Source organism: Sorghum bicolor, chromosome 10 (assembly GCF_000003195.3).
Source record: "Sorghum bicolor cultivar BTx623 chromosome 10, Sorghum_bicolor_NCBIv3, whole genome shotgun sequence".
In the NCBI taxonomy this organism is placed as follows: Eukaryota; Viridiplantae; Streptophyta; class Magnoliopsida; order Poales; family Poaceae; genus Sorghum; species Sorghum bicolor.
Window position 1 is genome coordinate 260,256 of NC_012879.2, and position 21,216 is coordinate 281,471.

At 40.6% G+C, this 21,216-nt stretch overlaps 2 protein-coding genes and 1 long non-coding RNA gene across 6 annotated transcripts; 1 reads left to right on the forward strand and 2 right to left on the reverse strand.

Moving 5' to 3' along the window:
* On the forward strand, positions 610 to 4,779 carry LOC110431049. The gene is made up of 3 exons (XR_002448539.1): positions 610 to 1,386; positions 3,773 to 3,871; positions 4,453 to 4,779. It is a non-coding gene; the product is annotated as an uncharacterized LOC110431049 (long non-coding RNA).
* Positions 3,087 to 8,029, reverse strand: LOC8067880 (NAC domain-containing protein 7). 4 transcript variants are annotated; one of them, XM_021449623.1, is made up of 5 exons: positions 7,924 to 8,029; positions 6,913 to 7,092; positions 5,218 to 5,436; positions 4,786 to 5,072; positions 3,087 to 3,937 (listed from the first exon to the last, which is right to left on the reverse strand). In XM_021449623.1, exons 3-5 carry the CDS (start codon positions 5,396 to 5,398, stop codon positions 3,386 to 3,388), a joined length of 1,020 nt encoding a protein of 339 aa, XP_021305298.1. In that variant the 5' UTR covers positions 5,399 to 5,436; positions 6,913 to 7,092; positions 7,924 to 8,029; the 3' UTR covers positions 3,087 to 3,385. The 4 variants fall into 4 exon arrangements, with proteins under 4 accessions (XP_021305298.1, XP_021305297.1, XP_021305296.1 ...); XM_021449622.1 differs by having other exon boundaries at positions 5,218 to 5,414; positions 7,371 to 8,023; XM_021449621.1 differs by having other exon boundaries at positions 7,371 to 8,023.
* LOC8066864 (monocopper oxidase-like protein SKU5) lies at positions 13,587 to 18,285 on the reverse strand. The gene is made up of 9 exons (XM_002437624.2): positions 17,995 to 18,285; positions 17,119 to 17,228; positions 16,713 to 16,983; positions 16,477 to 16,615; positions 15,800 to 16,166; positions 14,763 to 15,128; positions 14,598 to 14,676; positions 14,196 to 14,398; positions 13,587 to 14,077 (listed from the first exon to the last, which is right to left on the reverse strand). The coding sequence occupies exons 1-9, from the start codon at positions 18,124 to 18,126 to the stop codon at positions 13,972 to 13,974; spliced, it is 1,773 nt and encodes a 590-aa protein (XP_002437669.1). The 5' UTR covers positions 18,127 to 18,285; the 3' UTR covers positions 13,587 to 13,971.

A 21,216-nucleotide genomic window follows, 5' to 3' on the forward strand; every position in this document is an offset into this window, starting at 1 on the left:
AGATGATACTACCTTTTCTTCTTGTGTACTAAAACAGAGCTGAATTTGTTATATAGTTCTTTGAATCAAATTCTGGATACATTTACCTTGGTCATCCTGCACATTCTGAAGTTATTTATGCTGTTTTATGTATATATAAGACTGTAGAAGTGAAACATCCCTCCCCTGCTACCATGCATGGAACAGACAAATGGACAATAAAGAATATCGATCTGAATTAAATGGCCTATGTCTTATTCTTTTGCATGCACTCCAATCGTTCGATTAATCGCTGAGATAGGCAGAATTAATATATTGTTTTTCTTTTATATTAAAAAAAATGGCGGATTTAATAACCAATGTGATTATATTTGGCAGCTGAGGGGTCTTGATCCATGAGTCATGATACATACTTCTCCAGCGTGAAATGAACGCAATAATGAGGCAAGTACAAGGACCTTTTTTCCCTTGGTTGCATATCTATCTCTTAGTTTCTTATGCATGTCAAGCGTTCAAAGTGCATCTCTCTCTATGCGTCTTCACGTCTATATATTCCTTTATTTTATTTGTGTTGCTTGGGATTAAGATTGACATATGAATGATTGTACGTGCAGTGTGAAAACTGCAGTTGCGTATGGTGGATTACTAACTAGCCAGAGATTTAGAAGGGCTGCGAGCAGACATGATGGGGTCTCACATGAAGGCTTTCACGCAGGCATCATGTTATCTTCCTCTACAAACAAACATCACCCTCCCCCTCTCTGTGTACTTAATTATACCCACTTCGATTCTCCTTCTCATCTCATTGCCCATCGATCTCATGCATGCATGCATGCATGTTGTTGCCTGCCTGGTTCCCAACACCCCTGCCTTTCCCACAACTTCCTTTTTAACCTCATACATGCGCAAATAATCCTATCATATTGTGGTTTGCCTTTTTTTTTCACAGGAACTGCAGCCACTGACATGCAGGGCCGTATGTGTGTCCCATCTATCAGTATACACATCTGGGAAGTAGTTGAGAGGTGTGATGCAGACCATGCTTTTTCTGGAGTGTGTAATGCTTGCATTGCTTTGAAGGGTGTGTGGACTCAACTGCATGGCCGGCTTGCGGTCAGGTGTATGTGGGGCTCTTGCACTATATAAGCCGGAAGCTCGATCAGTTGGTGGGAGGCATGCTATGCATACATGCATGTCTTCCTTTGCTGCTCCTATGCATGCTTGCTATCTTTGATCCCTTAAAGCAACGATCAGGAAGCATTGCCCTTCACTCTCTGCATTGGCACCACTCCTTGAGGTGGTGTCGCTATCCGGCCCTTTCTCTCCTGTAATCTTTGTCATCTAGCTCGATCGTGCTTGTTCCACATAATCCCTGGGCCATGATCACCAGCGTGTTCTAAGTGGTAGGTGAGTTATGTTACTGTACTGTTATCAATCTTTCTTTCATGTCATTAGTTACCATGATATTTGTGGACTTGTCATTTGTTTCCTTTTACCTGTTCTATAGGTAGATATTTCTTTACTGCTAGCTGGTCAAACTCATTATAGCCAATCGACATGTGTTACCATTTCGAAAATAAATGATATGCCCGGGCTTCTGAACTTCTCCTTAATTACTGTTTGATGGCTCGTGAGAGAGAAGCTGCTAGCTTCTTTTTCCTGAACAAGGCTAGTTAGAAAGATTACTATTGCTAAACATTTTCATTACATAAGTTAATGATCTAAAGCTAAGCGCGAATAGGTGATCATGCAGAGCAGCTTCTCCCTAACTCCTAGTGAAGTGTACATACTTGTAGCTATGCACATGGAATGTGCTAACAACTATGTGCATGACTAAACCGAGTTTTAGTTGGTTTTCTTTCTTTGGCCTGTTCTGTTCATGAGGAAAGATCAAGTTTTTGATGAATTCCCCTTTGATCTTCTCCATATTGTGTCTGATGCTTATATACTTGGAATATGTGAACTAATCTTACCTTAATTTCCAGTACATGTGTAATGCGTACATCCCACTCTAGAAATACCCGGGTTAGTTGCTTACGACTATGATATTCCTGTTGAGTTATGCCTTAGCAATACGCTCTTGTCCTTTGCATTGCTCATTTAGTCAGAACTGTAATGGAGGACCATACACGTCCTCACATGATTCATAAATAGTCACACTGGGCGTGACTGCGAGAGCACACCAAGTGATAGAGTTTTGATCTGTGCTAGGATTTCTTATGGTCTGACCATTGGTATTAATTGTCACAGCACACCAAGTGATAGAGTACTGTGTTATCTAAGAAGTCTGATGGCAGTGCCACTAATATCCTGGCCTGAAACTCATTGCCCGGCCCATTAACTGTAGATAATGGATGAATTTTATGCTCCCAGTAACATAGTCGACCTACTTGCCCTGATTGCATTTTATCAAGCAAATTAGCTGTTTGCACAATTACACATCTAAGGAGACAAAACAAATGCATCAATGCATGTATGAAGTTCTATGTCAGTATTTTCTTTTCGTCTATATACCTTCGCCCTTCGGCCTTTTTTCTAGAATAAAGAATTAGGCATATGTACTCTCTATTTTCTTTTTCGACAGTAGAAGGAAAGAAGATTATTGCTTAACGAGATCATCTTTCTGACAATCACATATATAGGAAAATGATTGGTCATTTCAACTCTGGTTCTATTAATATTCTATAAACATCTTAATTATGTATTTGGTTAAGTGTACTGAAAAGTCCTGGGTAGTGATCCTTGAGGATTATAGCTGGCAAAAAATACGGTATATGATATATATAGTGTCACTAGGTAAGTTGTGACAACAAATATAAGATGACTGGTTCTTCAAAAAATTTCGATCAGATATATAATTCCACGTTCCGCATGGTTTCACTTAGCAAATTAAACTAAACTGTTATTCCACATTCCACATCTTTAAGCATATCAGTTTAGGAATTCCATATTATCTAACTTGTCCTAATAGACTAATAGTGTCCACTTAAAGAAAAATGTGCTGCCAAAGGTACAATATATATAGAATCCCTGCAAAATGAAATAATAAATATGGCTATCGAGTTATTAATTGGTTGATAGACCAACAACTTAGTATCACATAATAACTGAAAGAGTGTCACTGGCCTATTACAAATCATGATTCATGAAGTTTCTAAGTTCCCCATGACATTATTTATATAGAGACACGGTATGATAAGTATATTCAGTACAACATCCTGAAGGACATAATAAGTAGTACACTGATACACAACTCAATATAGTCTTATTTACAGGCCACTATGTAGATCAAATTACTTATATGTCCCAATTGATCCGATATGATAATCATCATCATATATTATTGTAGCTCTTAATATAATATTTTATATGAGGTAGTATGTTTGTTTGATTAATTTCATCATCGTCACTTCCATGGATCAACTTGGCTGCTGGATGTTGACGTTGATGCATAATCGGTAGCCACCTCTTGCTTCTCATTGACCTGAAGGATATCTCCTTCATCAGTATAATCTACACCCTTTGCTGCATCGTTACTAAGTTGAGACGCAACAAACTTGTCCAGAACTCTCCAATCAGTGACTTGGTCGACTGCATGCTCCATGAGCTGAACATGTTGGTGGGCATGTTGCACTTTGGTTTGATGGTCTGGGGAGACCAAAAGAGAATGGAAGGATGGGCTCTCTAGCTCGTGAGGAATGGCATTTAGAATATGATGGCTTGGCATCTGGAATTGTAGCTTCAGTTCCCTCTTGTAGCTATTGTTCAGCATTTGGAGGTGTTGTTCTTGCAGCTGTGCGATGCTGTGGTGTGGTGGCAATCCACTCATGGGAGAGTTAAGGTCATGCATGAAGGTTCCATCATCATCGACATACCAGCATGGTGCATCATGGTCAGATTCTCTTCTTGTTGTTGGTAGTCGCTTTTTGAACACCCTACATACTACCCATCCTTCCTCCTGAAATATAGATGATATATATGTTGAAAAAAGTAGCTGACGTGAAGTATGTGATTATTCAGAAAACGACGATCATCTTAAAATGTAGAACAACACTAAACAGCAGAGTTCTTAATAGATCATTGGAACACATCATGCCACCAACTTAATATCAAGTCCAGTGCCTTAATGGTATGATCTATAGATGAGCAATTCCATATGTTGCACACATGCATGTTCCAAAATGCATGGAAGGCACAGTACATCACATCACAAAAGCAGAACACAAAGTAACAAAGGATCGAGTGTCAGTTTGATTCAGATAAGTTCTACTTTTATATAGGATAAACTTTAGACAATGTGCATGAGTAGAGAATATATATCCTTCTAGATAACATTATAATTAAGTTCATAACAAATACACTTTATCATTATACAGTTGTTGTTGATATATGTATGAAAAAGATATATAGCATGGATGACGATGGTATAAATTAACGCATCTATATTTTCTTCATGATAATTCTGATCTGCAGGATAAAAAGCTGGCTGCTGAGAGTAACAACGACAATCTACACATGCAGGGTAATCAGCTGGCTACTGAGGGGATGCGATAAATATCCATACACATCACAACGACCAATGTGTATATATATGACATGCATTATATTTTTGGATTGCCATGATCTGAACTTATGTATGATATATAGTGTAAAACTCCTTGCTTGTATATCGTACTATATATACTGAATATAATGATCAAAACTTAATTGTATGATAATATATTTGGTAGGCAGTGTAATAAATAAACTTAAGCTAGAGAGTAATTATATAATACAATGAAGTAAATAAATTAGAGCTTTGCTTGCCTGGGGAGGGCCATTCTCATTGGTTTCAAGGCGGTACTCGTGCATGATCCAATCGGACTTGTGGCCATTGGGAGCCCTGCCCTTGTAGTACACCAGCGTCTTCCTCATGCCCACCAGCTGCCGCTGCTTGTTAGCATAGATCGGCTTGTCTCTGCCGGTGGCCTTCCAAAACCCAGCGGCGGTGGCACGGTTGGTCCGGGTGCCCGTCGGGTATTTCTTGTCTTTGTGGCTGAAGAAGTACCACTCGTTCTGCTCCTCCTCACCAGGTCCTCCCAATCTGCACTTCTCTGCATGCCAATTGTAAATAATGGTGATGAGATGGGGAAAACGGGCAAAATAATGTCCGAGGATCAAAAAGAAAAACATCTATATATACATGTATATCAGTGATTACATATATATATATAACAATGTAAACGTGTACTGATCGACCTTGGAGATCCCATGGCTCTATCTTGTAAAGATCGACATCTTTGATGACATTGAGGTCGATCCTTCTTGAGGCCACCTTCTTCCTGAGGTAGTAGTCCACCAGCTCTTCGTCTGTCGGATGGAATCGAAAACCTGGAGGAACCAGCTGCTGCGTCTGCGCTTGTGCGCTGCTCATACCCATCTAGCTAGATAACAGACTGATATATATATATTATGAACCTGAAATTGCATTGATGCGTCGTAGTCATACCAAATGCATGATTTCAACCAAATGTTATACGTTATAGATCTTGCATTGTATCATGCATGCTAGATAATAATCAGGTACTATATATATAAGACCTAAATATTAAACCAATATCGGCCTGCCAGGATGTAATCGATGAATGCTAGCTGCATATGTGTACCATCGATCATAATTTTAACCCGCGCGCGCCAGCAGGCTAGGGTACGCATGCGATAATGGACAGATAAAAAGTAATACTCGAAGCAAGCATGATGATTTGCAGTAGTGACGCATGCACTACTAATGGCTTCAGTGCTTGCATTGCATTCCATGTGGTGTAGTATGTGGTACTGATGAGCAGCTGAGCATCACCACACTCATTACCCTTTGTGGAATGTTTCCCTTGCTGCTGCTGTTGCTGCTCAAAGCTAGCTTTCTCTCATCATACATGTCCTGGATGCAGGCCCTCCCTAGTGCAGGCTGGCCTCTAGTGCATATAGTAATGTATTATACATGCACTTCACCCAACATTGGATGGGGTCACCCCTTAAAGTGTGGCACTCACGCGCTAGGTGCATGCGTGTCTATGATCATATGTGCTAGCTATACTTAGTGTGATAACTAAGCGTCGTCGTCATTTTTTGTATTTGTTCTGCTGATGATCAATGTTTGTTAATTGGAGAGAGATATGTTGATTATTTGGAACTGGTGTGTATGTACGTTCTTATGATATTATAGATTAATTAATTACCCTACCACATGGTCAGTCATGTGTACTGTGTGGCAGTAATATATTCTTAGTTTATTATTAATTAAGAAATGTTCGTTGCGTTTAAGTTAGTACGTGTGCTATTTCTAACTTGTACATATGCAAAAGAGATCATGTGGCATATGCACATTTAGCTTTCTTGATTTAAATAATAAAACTCACATCATCTAAAAGATATGTTTTTTTGTAAAATAAATAATAAAAAACTCTGAATCAAACATTGATCAATCCAAGTAAGCAACGGTAGTGGTTTCATTTTGAAACATGGCGTAGAACAAAAAAAAAGTGTATATATTTGCACTGGCAAATTCTACTGCCACCCATGGTGGTAAGTGACTAATTGTGCAAGCTGATCTGGCCCTTTGAAATTATTTCAAGGGAACAAAATCATTGCAGCACCGTGTGTATGTGGTTTTGAAGAAGTAAAGATTATCTGTCATTTGATGCTGAATTTAGAGGCAGAGAGAGAGAGAGAGAGAGAGAGAGAGAGAGAGAAAGAAAACACTTCGTGCTATATAGCTTTTTCTTCTGCGATCAAGAACATCGATCTTATAGTCAGATTCAAACAAAACATCATATATATATACACTATATAGTGTATATACATATTCGGATCTCGTATCTAGGGTTCCGGGATCTGCTAAAATCTATATGCAAATCTAACATGAAAAGTGACATAATTAAGATGGAGAATATATACCTTTCCCAAATCAGAGAGATGTAACGAAAACCTTGTAGAGAGATCTCTACTAGGTTTGGTAGTAGCTGCAGCTATAGTACGTAGAGGTGCAGGTGGAGACAGGAATGAGCCTTTATTTTCTCTTCGACGGTCTCCCTGTCTTGCTGCTGGTTGCTGTTCTCTCTCTAGCTAGGTCATTATCTGGTTCAGATCCCAAGAAGAATGTCACAGCAGATAGAGATTGATGATACACGTACGTGTACAACAACAAGATTGATCGATGAGCAAAAAAAGAAACGAAATGATACCAACAGGATGCAAGCACTGCACACAACAAACTAGGTAGATCGAGTTGAACCAAATAATATAAAACGTTTAGAGATCGAATAATCCAGGTGAAACAATATACTGTTTTAAGCTAGGTTGAATAGTTCCTATTGCATCTCGAGATATCAGAGAGTAGCAGTATGCATGCCTACCTTGCTATAACATGCATGAGAGAGTTCATGGATCTGCATGAATCAGTGCATGGAAGCTCGATATAATATTGGTCGATCTTGGCTAATCACGGGATTGTCTCTCTCTGTTGCCTCTCCCCTGACCTAGGTACGTATTAGCACAGAGAGAGCGAGCTGAGAAGCTATGGGAGTGAGAGAGAGAGGGAGGGAGATCAGAGCAAAAGGCCGCCAGAGGGAATGAATGAAGCTAGTAGGACGCGACTGCCGTGCAAACGGGAACGGCCGGGGACGGACGAACGGGGTTGCTGATGATCTCTGATCCGATCAAACTATATATAATAAATGATGTGAACTGACGGGATTGATCGAGATCGGAGGAGAGGAGAGTGATGAGCTAGCTGCTGGATCGGAGTTGATTAGAAACCAACTCGATCGCAATCTACGGCCCGGCCGCGCGCTAGCTGTGAGAATATCAGGCAAATTAAGGGGACAGTACGTGAAAGAGAGATGGGAGATGATGAGGATCGGAAGAAGAAGAAGAAGAAGAAGAAGAAGAAGAGGAGGAGGAACTAACTGTAACTAGTAGCTGCTGCTATCAGAAGCTATGCTAGGGTACGGCGGTGCAGTCTGTAGGCTCTCTCTCTCTCTCACGCTCGCAGGCAGTGGAAGGAAGGAGGGAGGGAGGGAGGAGACGTAGAAGAACAGCGAGCGACCCCTTCCTTAACTTTGTCTAGTCTCTCCCGGCCCCACGCCCACACCGTGTGGGACCCGCGAGGGTGGGCCCACCCCACCCGACCAGCACCAAACAAATCCCCCGTCCACTGCCTCGCGCCATCATTCCTTCCCTTCCCTAATTCCATCCATCCCTTTCTTTAAGCTCTTCCTTCCAGTCTCCCATTTTTTAGTCCCTAGCTTGGAACAATATAGACACAATATATATGGTAATATATATGTCTTACTCTTACTTAATTGGACCCATCACTTAATTCCACCCAACCAAATTAGTGTTAGAATTTAGACATATTATCACATATTTTAATCCAAAAATATATACTCCCACCATCCCACAAAGGGTGTCATTCTCACTTCCCAAAATCAAATATTTTAACTTTGACCAATATAATATAAGAAAAATATTTGGATTTATGGTGCATAATTAGTATCACTAGATTAGATTAATTATTTAATATATTTTCATGATAAACTTATCTAGAGATATAAAATACTATTAATATTTTCTTTAAATCTAGTCAAACTTAATAAATTTTGACCAGTACGAATCTCATAGCAATACAGTAACTAGTGAGTGTGTGATCTACATGTAAAGTAGACATGCTAAACATTATGATTAGAGGAGTAGATAAGACAAATAGTTGAAGTAGAGGTGGTCGAAGGCATCGGTGATGCTGTTCTCACTTATCAACATAGTAAAATTTAGTTTTTAAGTTATCATATTTTAGAATTCAAAATTAAAAGTTGGATGTTCACATCGTAAATAATTATAAACATGTAGAGGTCCACACATGATCTACAACTTCGTACTTTATAAGTTTTTTTATTTGAAGTCATTTAGAGTCCACAAATGTTCATTTAAGTTGTATATAGTAATAGGCATACCTACAAATTTGCAATTCATTTTTTCGTATGGGTCATTTATGTCTGAAATATTCAATACAAGATTACTAAATGTTAATATAAAAGATAGCATTATTTATATTCATAGAGTGAGTGTGTAATGTAGTGGTATGGAGATGATGTCGCGCGAGGCTAGAGCTCATGGTTTGAATTGAAGCAAACATGCATGTATTTCACACAAAAAAAATTACAAAACTTCAAACCACTGCCCCTACCTATTGGTAGGGGGGCTTGTCTAGATTTTTTAAAAATGTTTTGCTAGCAGATGCCTCTCTAAATGACCTATTAATATGAAAATTTGATAGAGATCATCGGTTTGCCCATCTCTAGATACGCTTTGTGCAATAGTGCAAGATAGAGTTTTGGATGTGTGCTCTTCCTAAAAAATGTGTGTAGGTGCGTACACCGGAGAAGGCTGAGAGCGGCATTAACAGAGAACTGATTGTTAGAGATTGTGTTCACTTGTGTGAGACAAGAGAGTGTGCTACTAGCCGACTCCATAGAGTCTGGGTATCCTCATCAAGGAAAAAGCCCACACCCAAGCAGGAGGTGGACCGAGCCAATTGGTCAAGAGGGGAAACAACCCCATGGGGCTTGTCTGAATTTTTAAAAAAATGTTTTGCTAGCAGATGCCTCTATAAATGACCTATTAACATGGAAAATTTGATAGAGATCGTCGGTCTGCTCGTCTCTAGATATGCTTTGTGCAATAGCGCAAGATAGATTTTTGGATGTGTGCTTGTCCTGAAAAATGTGTGTGTAGGTGCATACACCGGAGAAGGGTGAGAGCGGCATAAATAGAGAACTGATTGTTAGACATTGTGTTCACATGTGGGAGACAAGAAAGTGTGCTACTTGTCAACTCCATTGAGTTCGGGTATCCTCATTAAGGAAAAAACCCACACCCAAGAACGAGGTGGACCGAGCCGACTAGTCAAGGGGAAAATAGCCCATATGGAACTTGGCAAACAAGGTATGTGAGGATCTAGATAGAAATTGATACAGATATGTAATCCTATCCGATATGAGTGATCGTGCTCTAACTATTGCCCTCATCTTTTCAGTACGAGCGCTCGACCTAGCTAGGGCTACATGGCACAAGTCAGAGAAGCATCAAGTCTGCCCCCCAACATCGTCATTGTCATCTCCAATTTTGCGTGAAATTAGACTGATCAATTAGGATCTTGCCTACGCCTCGCCACGTGACCAGTTTGATCACCATTTGTGTTAAGGATCCCGTGAAGTTCATACTCTAGTACTCTCTCCATTTCAAATTATGAGTCGTTTTGACTTTTTTAGTTCATTCATTTTGCTATATATCTAGATATATTATTATATTTAGATGCATTATACATCAAAAAAGTTAAAGCGACTTAATTATAATTTAGAACAGAGGAAGTACTACATATGTGCCTTCTCTCTAATCAATGAGGCTATGCCTTGCTGCATCGCAGCATCGCCACACATGGTCTTCTCCACCGTTACATCCTCAATTCACTAGTTGTGGCTACATCCTCAACTACATTGTTGCATAAAACACATGCATGGTCTTCGATGCATTGTTCATGTTTTTTGCCATCTTATTAGAGGACCACAGGCTCTGGATCATCACACCTTTGCGCCAAATTATCTAGACAAGCCTTCATGTTTCATCTAGCTCAACTTCATCACCGGCTTCATTATCCATTTCTCGCCTACTTCATTTATTGTATTTCGTTAACTGTGGGCTGCATCACCTTCCCCGCAGGTCCCATCCTTACACTAAGGCCAGTCTCAGTGAGGGTTTCACCAGAATGTCATGCACATTTATTAGAACGCCATGTCAGCAAAACTATACTTTTTGCATGAAACAAAGAGGAGAGAGAAGTAGTTTCACCATGGTGAAACCCCGCGGGCGTTGTTTCCCACACGGTGAAACGTGATGAAATCCTCACTGGGGGGCCAAATCGTTTCACCATCTTGCACGTGATCCAATCATTTTGCAGCAATTAAATGCTTTGCTTAGCCTTGGAAACAACAAAGTGAAAATGCTTCATTGCTGAGGTTATTTCATAGATGGTTTCATTTCAATCTTGATGACGTGTTGGTATGTGAAACCGTGCAGTGACATTGTCCATTGAGACTGGCCTAATAAGATAATAACAAATGACATGTATATAGGTGATGGGAATGAATGAAGCTAAGAAGTAGTAGTATGAACGCAAAGAGATGGTTTTAATTTACTAGTAAATATTTGTGAGCTAGTATTCCACTTTAGCAATTAACTTTTAGTTGTCATTAGATGATACTATATATATATATATATATAGCTTGTTTTCTTCTCCACTATTCATCCCCTAAGCTTCACCCCGCATCAATATATGTGGGGTAAAGCTTAGGAGACGAATAGTGGAAAAATATATAATAATGTTTCTGTCCCTAGCTGTAATATATGTGGTATGATTAGAGTATATCCATATGTATCATATATATATGTATATATGGCGGCCGGCTGGGTTGGCCCGTGCAATGCATTAGTGGTGTATTATGTGCACATATAGAGAGATAGATCGACAATGAGATGAATTGAAGCCATAAAGGAACATTTGAGATTATCAGTCGAATCTGCCAGTTTAGTAGTAATTTTCTCTCATAACAAGTCAGCTAACAGTATTTTCTGCTATCACTTATCAGCCAAACAAACAAGGCGTGTCACACATATATCTGTAGATCAGCATCATCTAGGTTTTATATATCATCTATATATGAATTTGTCTAGGATATTGGACCCTTCATTAATTTTGACAATTTGCAATTAACAATCACTTTCTACTCCTTACTAAGAAAAGAATTGATGACAGTTTTTACATGCATGGGCAATAATCACTATGCGATGAGAGTTTACAAGTAGAACGTACGATGTTATTTTGCATCATGTATATATATTCATCAGACCACATTAATTACAATCAGGTTCGATCGAGTGGTTTACTGAGTCTCACTCAGGATCCATTGATTGATAGCACAGAGACAGAGCTACATGTATATATGTTGTCGTGGGTAGGTCTGGGGATCATGAGAGATGGAGAAAGCTTTCATGAAAAGGGCAAACTTTAAAGGCCGGCCGGCCGGCAGAGAGGTGTGTTGGAGAATACAGTTTTGGCTTTTGCTAGAAAGTTGGTAGTAGCTTCCTTCCATCTTGATCCATCCATTGTGCAGGCGTGAGCTTCAGCCGATGATTAGCCTCACGCCGGCCGGCTGCGATTTTTTTTGTTCCTGACTTCCTGCATTATACTATATATATTGCATTGGGTCTTTTCTCTCGATCTGTTGCATCAATCTGATCTTGCACTGTGTACTACATACCATGCCCTCTGGTCTGCCCTTGCAATTGGTCTTGTTTAGTTCCGAAAATTTTTTTGGTTTTCGTTACTGTAGCACTTTCGTTTTTATTTGACAAACATTGTCCAATTATGGAGTAACTAGGCTTAAAAGATTCATCTCACGATTTACAAGTAAACTGTACAATTAGTTTTTATTTTCGTTTATATTTAGTGCTCCATGCATATGTCGTAAGATTCGATGTGACGAGGATTTAAAAATGGTGGGTCGCGTGAAGTCAGATTCGAATGCGTCCCGGGAGCGCCACTGGTACATCGTCATCGCCAGGTTTCAAGGCAAATGAGGTTGGGAGGTCTGAAATGCAAGGCGACTCCTACTCAGGTTCAGGTAGGTCTCACTATATGCGCAAGGACGGCACTCCGATCCGGGTGACAAGCAAAAGGAAACAAGTCAAATCCAATTTAAATTATTTGTATTAGGATTTATATATACTAAAACGACCAGAATACCCTAGAATATAGGGAATATATATGATCTAGTTTTAGGGTAAGAGCATTGTACTCCACAAAATGAAACTTTGGCACTATATATAAATAATGTTCTTCCTCAGGCATTTCAGTTCCCATTGGGTATCGTACCACTCTACACTCTCGAATTTCCTCCATTTTTACAAATTTGCATTGTAGATGGCCTCGTAACGGAGAATGAGCACGAGATACCTATTTTGTAAAAAGGAGTTTTCTCGAGAGAACTATGATGAGTGGTGGTAAAACAGGTAGGTGTCATCGTACACCCTGTAGATATTTTTTGTTTTAACGAATCAACACTATTTCCATTCATAAAGCAGAGACAAAAGCACGGTTAGTAGATGAGATGATCGTTTCGGTTCAGATGTCAAACATGTATGTTGTATGGGCACCTGACCTCTCTAGCGCTGAAATACCAGCTGATACTCCTCACTACGCAGCTGCCTACCCTCCTACCAGCCGGTTTCTTCATTCCATCTAGTCCCAGCCGTCGGTCAAAACCCCAGCTTATTTTTATTTTATCTGAATTATATTATATGGTGCCGCTAATTATGGCCATCTCACATGCAAGGGCAAAGCATACTCATCAATCATCATCGCTCCATCGACTGCTTTAAGCACTCACCGTCACCGGTAAACCGGCAAGAAATTAGTGAGAAGAAAACGCGTCATCAGTCAGTCAAAACGGTCGCGTCATCAGTTCTAGTACTACCGGATGTTTAACAGACTAATTGCGATACGGTAACGCCTGCTGTTGTGCACAGTAATACCTTCAATTGTCCAGCAATTCACAGATTAATTGGATAGCACTTACTGTAACAGACTAATTGCAACTCTCCACAGATTGACTGATCAAGAAAAACACACTCACACACATGGACCATCTCAGGCAGCACAGCACTCCTTGCTTTGCGGGTGCCAGCTGCCGACAGCCTCAAATATGCGGATCGAGCTACTGCACAGTTCTTCAGCATGCTAATCAGTTCTGATCGACAAAGATGTGCAACGGCAGTATTTCAATCGCCAGACAAATCATGAATGGAACCCCTACGAATTCGACTGACTTACTCAACAGTATTTCTGTCAAACGCCTAATTAATCTGCAAACAGCAGCTGACCCCACAAACTGGCAGTTCTTGTCAAAGGCCCAACGCCAAGGCTACCAAAGAGACCAAAAACGCGAGCACATGGTAGTTCAGTTTTGCTGCAGAGGCTGATGACCTTGAACCATGAGGCTTCTGAGCCCTGGGAAGGGGGGAAAAAGAAGTCCAGGCATTATTAGCAGGCAGTTGCCCATAAATGGAGGAAGGGGTTTTCTACTATCTAGAGGAGCAGCAGCACATAAGATAAGCAGATGTCATACTTCTGTTTGTCCTTGAGGAGGCCACAGTAGAGCATGTTGTCTGGAGCCACCATCTCAGTAACATTATAGCCTCCATTCGGATCCACCACCCTGATGTAAGTCTCCTGACCCAGATACCATGTGTCCAGGTTTTCTGTCCGTACATTCCAAAACCCTGGGCTGTCAAGTGACAGCATCACAGCGGTCCATGCTCCCGGAAACACCTACAGGATCAATAACACAGTAGTAATATCAGTTAGACTGAATGCAGCAAACACTTTCAGCAATCATATCTACACAAGTGCATATGTGATATATTACTTCATTACGGTGTAAAAGTAATAGATTTATTGTATCCACAAAGGTACGATCATAGCATCCAGAAACACAAAGAGACATTAGTAATTATCCTACAACAGTTACCTGAGTCGTGCAACGAGAAACACCATCCCACTTGTTGTAAGTCCCACGGCTATTCTCAGTCCACTCACCATAGTCCATCCTGTTGGCAGTATGAAAATGATTCAGTATCCAGGACTCTTGAAAATGTGTCAGCACAAGGAAATGAGAAATAGAAGCTTTACTCACCCTACAACCCAGAATGCATATCCATCGATATGGTAGGTCTGGACAGTTGTGTCATTGTTCTGAAATACAATTTCCAAAAAGTTCTTGTATGTGGAGTTAATGACAGATGTTCTGATCACTGGTGGTCCATCAATTGGCATTGTAGGGAAGTCGAGTGTGTAGACATCCTTCTTGTCATAGAGATCTGCCAACCTCAGAGGAGTATCGGGAGGGGAATAAGAGATACCACTCAGTGTAGTCCGCTTCTTCCCATCGATGATAACAGGTGGTTCATTCCTCAGCTTGTAAACCTGGCTCACATTGATAGAGCCATAGTGAAATGAGCCCTGAGGATTCGGACGAGCAGCACCAGTGCTCACGTTCATCCTGGAAAGAAAAGATGCTCTGTGAGGCCAACTGGCCAAGATGTAGATACATACATAATCCAGTGTGCACATGAAAACTTGGTTAGACAGTGCTACATGTCTGTACTGTCTGTTGCCTGCAAATACTAGCAGACACCCCAACACTCTGTTCATTGATAATGCTAGTAGAGGCCTTTTAGATATTGCTGTTGGTGTTGATAACAGATTGAAGTTTCTAATACAACTTATATGGAAGAAATACAACAGAAGGAGGGCAAATATTTGGGCAGAAAACAATTCTGAAATGCTACAACCCCAAAAGCTTTGATTCGTCGAGAAAGGAATCATGTATTTCATTCCAAAAGGGTTTCCCATTCAGATTTAGAAAGCAGACCATCTAAGGGAATATCTCTTGGGATGCACATGAACTATATTGCAAGATAGATAAAAGGCAACAGCAAGGTATAGGCAAAACAACTAGAAGGAGCTATATTGCTTGTATACACAGCAGTACTAACAAAGTGTAGTTAGATATAGCCAAAAAGGATATTATTATAATAATATAAATACTATAGCGCCCGCCGGACATGACGGGTGAATCAATGCTTTCAGTAGGATTGCATAGGAAAGTCAAGCCTGCGGTCACTTGAATAGTCAATAACCATGAAGAAAGTTTCTTTCTTTTCTACAAACCTGATTGAGCGTGCCTGGTTCATTGAGAAAGTTTTGTCATACTCATCATTTGGTGGATCAGGAAGAGGACCAGATGCTTTGCCCTTTGAATTTGAATATTGCAAAATCGCAACACCGGTGACTCTGGTCCAGAGTGATTCATTCACAAACCTAGCACTGGCCACAATGTAATAATCACTGCTTGCGTTCTGATCCATAGTGACCAAAAATGAGTAAGACTGGCCCACGTGGATGTCGAGATTAGTGAAATTCTGCTTCATGGTATATGAACCTTCTGTTTCAACAAGGGCCATGTTGTGATTCTGAATCCTCAAGTTCAAGCTTGTGGAGACACCCACATTATGGACACGGAAACGGTATGTTTTTCCTGTTGAGGAATGGAAGCTGTCAGCTATCAGATTATGAATGCGTACAAAAGCAATCATTAGTCAAATACACTTTAGTAGGTGTTGCCATCATGAAAGTGACATTGAATTATCACCATCATTCCTCCAACATATAGGGAAAACATTGTGTGTAGTTCAGTGGTAACATTCATGTGAAGCAACAGCAAACAGATGAACTTCTGATATTTAAAAACATATGGGAGAGGTGGACTTCTAGGGACTAATTCAAAAACATGCCATCCCAGTTTAATGCGACAGCCCTATGATGCTTAAAGTGAGAAAAGTAATCACCTGGCTCAACTTTGATAGTCTCATGTTCAATTCCATCTGGCACGAGCGAGTCATTATACCTATATGGCCCCTTGCCATTCATCAAAACACCGTCTGGCATCCCTAGCTCCTTCCCATCATCAAGCATCTTCCTCAGGTGCTGCAGATGAGAAGTCAAACACAATGAACACCCATGATCACCCAAAAACCATGTGATGCATCCTGCAACAGAACCCATGTTTACCCCTCCTACTTACTGTGTGGTTCATCTTGTACCAGTCCCCGATGAACAACGTGATGTCCCCATCTGGCGTGTCGAATGGGACCGAGATCACCGCGCGATTGTTGACAGTGATACCTCCAAAACCCCCAGCGGCACGCTGCATGCCGAGGGGTGGAAAGTAGAAGAAGCTGCCAATCTGGTCCTTGACCTGGAAGTTATAAGTCCAGTTCCAACCTGGCGGTATGGGGCAGGTGGTGCCGAGAACCCCATCCTGCCAGCAATTCTTGCGCTGCTGGATCCCATCCCTGGTTGGGTTGGTTTCATACATAGAGGCCATACACCGTGAGTCAGTCAATGAAATGAAAGCAGGGCACCTAAGCACAATTGCTTAAGAGGAGAGAGGTGGCCGCAAAGATGAGACTATATATGAGAGTGGTTACCAGGTGATGAGCAGGGGCTCGTCCAAGCTGTTGAGGACATTGACGACCACATTGTAGTTGGTGGTGACATTCATGATAGGTCCAGGTAACTGCTTGTTGATTGCGATTACCTGAAACAAGAGACGGGCATATTGGAGTAGCTACTAGAAAGCCTTGGAGGGAGGCTGTCTAAAATGCTGAAGGAGTCCTAAAGTAATTCCTAAAGCATTTAGGAACAGTAAAAGCAGCCGGAAATGCGAGCAGGGGTATTATATGGAGTAGAAGGAGATCTGAATACTGAAACTTTGTGTTTGAACTTGGAAGCGCCCAGGGGAGCGTGGGGTTCGTTCAACCGTCTGTCTGTTGCACTCGTTGCTTTCCATACATACACAAGGGTTGGGTTGAAATCTCAACTTTAATAGAGTTGAAAATCTTTGAGCGGACAAGGAGCGCAAGCAAAGGTCTTAAATCCTGCAAGAAGCAACTCTTTTTTCTTTTCTTTCTTTTTGAAAAAGAGAGAGAGAGAGAGGGGGGGGGGGGGGGGGGGGGAATCTTGAGGCAAAAGGGAGTGTGTGTGAGGGTGGCGGTTCAGAAAAGGGAGATGCAGACATGGAGAAACTGAATCTACCCTTTCCCCAACGGTCAGAAGTGGTGGCGGCCGCCTGAGTTGAAATCCAATCTCGACGATGGTGTCCCTTATTATAGCAGAGAAGAAGAAGAAAAAGAAAAGACGAAATGTTGTAGAGGCCGTGGGTAGGAGGAAGCAAAATCCAAGCCAAGCCATGTAAGGGATGGGATGAAGAAGAAAAGACGCAGTCCCGACTGGATTGGATTGGATTGGAGAAATGAGACGCAGAGTTGAGGACTAGTAGTAGTAGCAGAGGAAGAGGGACGGACCTGCTGCGGGACGCCGAGAGGGGAGGCGGTGATGTAGGAGACGTCCCAGTCGAAGAATGCGAAGGGGTCGGCAGCCTGCGCGGCGGCGGCCAGGAAGGCGACGGCGAGGAGCGGCGCTAGCGAGGCCGCCATTGCTTGCTTGCTTGGTAGGTCTTCTTGAAGGTCTGCTGCAACTTGCTCTCTCTCTCTCTCTCTCTCTCTCTCAGTTTCTTCGTTGTGGGATGGGAGCGGAGCGGCGGCGGAGGGGCGCGTGATTGATGGAGAGTGTGAAGCGGAAACAGGGGAGCGGAGAGAGAGGGGGTTCGCAAGAAAAGGACTGGACTGCAGTGGAGTGGTGGGGACAGGCTGGCAGTACGTACAGCTGTGGCTGTGCTGAACGGCATGCCGGCACACGCAGCCCTCTCATGCTTTGGTTTGGCCGGCTGGTGTTGACCGCCTGCTAATCCCAACAAATTTTACAAAATTTTCCAGATTCTCCGTCATATATAATCTTTAGACGCATGTATGAAGTATTAAATATAGACGAAAATAAAAATTAATTGCACAGTTTGATCGGAATTGACGAGACGAATCTTTTGAGTTTAGTTAGTCCATGATTGAATAATATTTATCAAATACAAACGAAAGTGGTACTATTTGACTAGTAGCATTTTCGTTTGTATTTGACAAATATTGTCCAATTATGGATTAACTAGGCTCAAAAGATTCGTCTCGTCAATTCCGACCAAACTGTGCAATTAGTTTTTATTTTTATCTATATTTAATACTCCATGCGTACGTCTAAAGATTCGATGTGACGAGAAATAAAAAAAAAATTGCAAAATTTTTTGGAAGTAAACAAAGCCCTAGTGAAAAAGATACGAGACGGATCCGAGGAGCCAGCAATCTACTCTACTCCTCCTCAGTAGTAGTATCTAGTATATGGAGCTTCCTTTTTTAATATTGTAATACCCTCATATAAATAAATTAATTAAAATATAGTATAAAGATATACTATCTTGTACTAGCTTATATAGATGGTGTATCTTCTAGTACTATTTATATTTATATAGATGTGTTTAAAACGGTTCTATAAAATCTGTTCCGTAAATATCATCGTAGAGTTGCTCCATAGAAAATTAGAGTTTATAAAATACACTTTAGGTGCTTTCATAACTCTACTATTTTTTCCCCAAACAAAATATGTAGAGCTAAACGTTCTGAAAAAGTGTAGAGCTAAACGTTTAGCTAAAAACGTGAATATAATATAATCTGTTTTTTATATACCTACTTGTGGTAGCCATAAATCCTGAAGACACAACAGTAGTGTGTGTGTGTGTGGAAAAGAAAAGATGGCGGCAGGGCAGATCCTGGTAACGTAGTCCTCGGGGCGGGGGATTGAACGGGAATGGGATACAGACAGCGGTAGGGTGGGGCCCTGGAGAGTGGAGACCGTTGCCCTGAATTCCCCCCGAAATCGGCCACCGCCCACTAGCAGGATTCGCAACCAGGGATGCAGTCGCCACGGCTGAATCCGCGGAAATTTCGATTTCCAATCAGAAGTCGTTCCTCCTTTCTAAAGACATCATTTTTTTCTAACCTTAACTAGATATATATAAAAAAAATATTTATATTTATAATACATAATTAATATTATTGAATAAAACGCTGAATATATTTTCACACATATTGTTTATAAATCTAAAAAAGTTTAAGATTCCTCGTCACATCGAAGAATCTTATGAGACAAATCTTTTGAGCGTAGTTAATTTACAGTTGGACAATAATTACCAAATACAAACAAAAATGCTACAACATCAAAATCTTAACGATGTTTATACTATAAATCTTAACATTTTTTTAGAAATTTGGTTAAAATTTCAAAATTTTAATTTAAGGGCTTGTTTGGCACAGCTCAACTTCACTAGTAAAGATGTTTTTTTAGAAAATAGTTTCATAAGTGACTTTCTAGATGAAGCTGAGCTGTTTTGGAAAAAGTGTTTGGCAAAATAGCTTCACCAACTACTTAATGCATAGTTGAGAGAGAGAAATGAGGGAGAAGCTGCAATAAGCTACTTTTTTTCAGCTTCATCCAACTTATGTCTTTGTGAGAGGAGATGAAAAACAGCTTCACCCATGAAGCTGTTTTGAAAATAAGTGTTTGGCAAAAAAAACAGCTCACAACAGGTCATGAAGCTGTTGTGAGCTGTACCAAACAGGCCCTAAGATGATTTTAGAAATTAATTTTTCGTGGATGGAGGGAGTACTATGGCCTTGTTTAGTTTGCAAAAAATTTTGTTTTTGGGTACTGTAACATTTCGTTTTTATTTGACAAACATTGTCCAATCACGAAGTAACTAGGCTTAAAAGATTCATCTCACAAATTACAGGTAAACTGTGCAGTTAGTTTTTATTTTTATCTATATTTAATACTCCATGCACGCGACCAAAGATTCGATATGACGGAGAACCTTGAAAATTTTTGCGAACTAAACAAGGCCTATGTTCGTGTGTCTTGAGCTGCGCGCTGTGGATCGGACTGGCATGGATCACGATCAGTAGAGGAGGAGGAGGAGTCACATGCATGCATATGCATAGAACCCGGGCCACGTCTCCCTCGCTCCTAACCCGGCCCGTCAATGTAATCCCATGTGCAAGTGCAACGATCACACTTTCATCTTTAATTTCCCGGGCACACACACAGCTCTCATCCTTGTCCCAACCTGCAAATAAATGTGTCACTTGCATTTGTCAGTGTCCTCCCTGATATAGTATCGCCCACCACACCTGCTACCATGCAGCGCATGTGCCAATGATCTTCAAATGTCAATCATTTTGATTTTTGGTCCTCAATAGGTCATGTGTCCCCTTTATTCTAATTCCCCCTCTTTATTTTTTATACTTGAAATATGGAGTCTATGAAATAATAGAATTTGAAAATTTGCACCTAAGTGGTATTCTCATAATACAATTTTTAAAGTTTTATAAATATTACATCTGAAAACAAAAGGTGCTAGTTAAAATCGTGTTTCTTTAGGAATGGTATCTTTGAAAGGCAGCACTTTAGAACTTGTTTAGTTGTGAAATTTTTTTGGATTTCGCTATTGTAGCATTTTTGTTTTTATTTGACAAACATTGTCCAATTATAGAATAACTAGGCTTAAAAGATTCGTCTCGTGATTTACATGCGAACTGTGCAATTAGTTTTTGTTTTAATCTATATTTAATACTTCATGCATGTGA

Bases quoted from the DNA above. Each gene is read 5' to 3' on its own strand.
- LOC8067880 (XM_021449623.1), bottom strand. From the start codon at position 5,398: ATGGGTATGAGCAGCGCACAAGCGCAGACGCAGCAGCTGGTTCCTCCA. The intron at 5,073-5,217 runs GTCGATCAGTAC...ATTGGCATGCAG, and splicing joins AGAGCCATGGGATCTCCAAG to AGAAGTGCAGATTGGGAGGA. The intron at 3,938-4,785 runs GCAAGCAAAGCT...TCTATATTTCAG, and splicing joins ATGAGAATGGCCCTCCCCAG to GAGGAAGGATGGGTAGTATG.
- LOC8066864 (XM_002437624.2), bottom strand. From the start codon at position 18,126: ATGGCGGCCTCGCTAGCGCCGCTCCTCGCCGTCGCCTTCCTGGCCGCC. The intron at 17,229-17,994 runs GTCCGTCCCTCT...CTCTTGTTTCAG, and splicing joins CTCTCGGCGTCCCGCAGCAG to GTAATCGCAATCAACAAGCA. The intron at 14,078-14,195 runs GTATGACATCTG...CCCCCTTCCCAG, and splicing joins CTCCTCAAGGACAAACAGAA to GGCTCAGAAGCCTCATGGTT.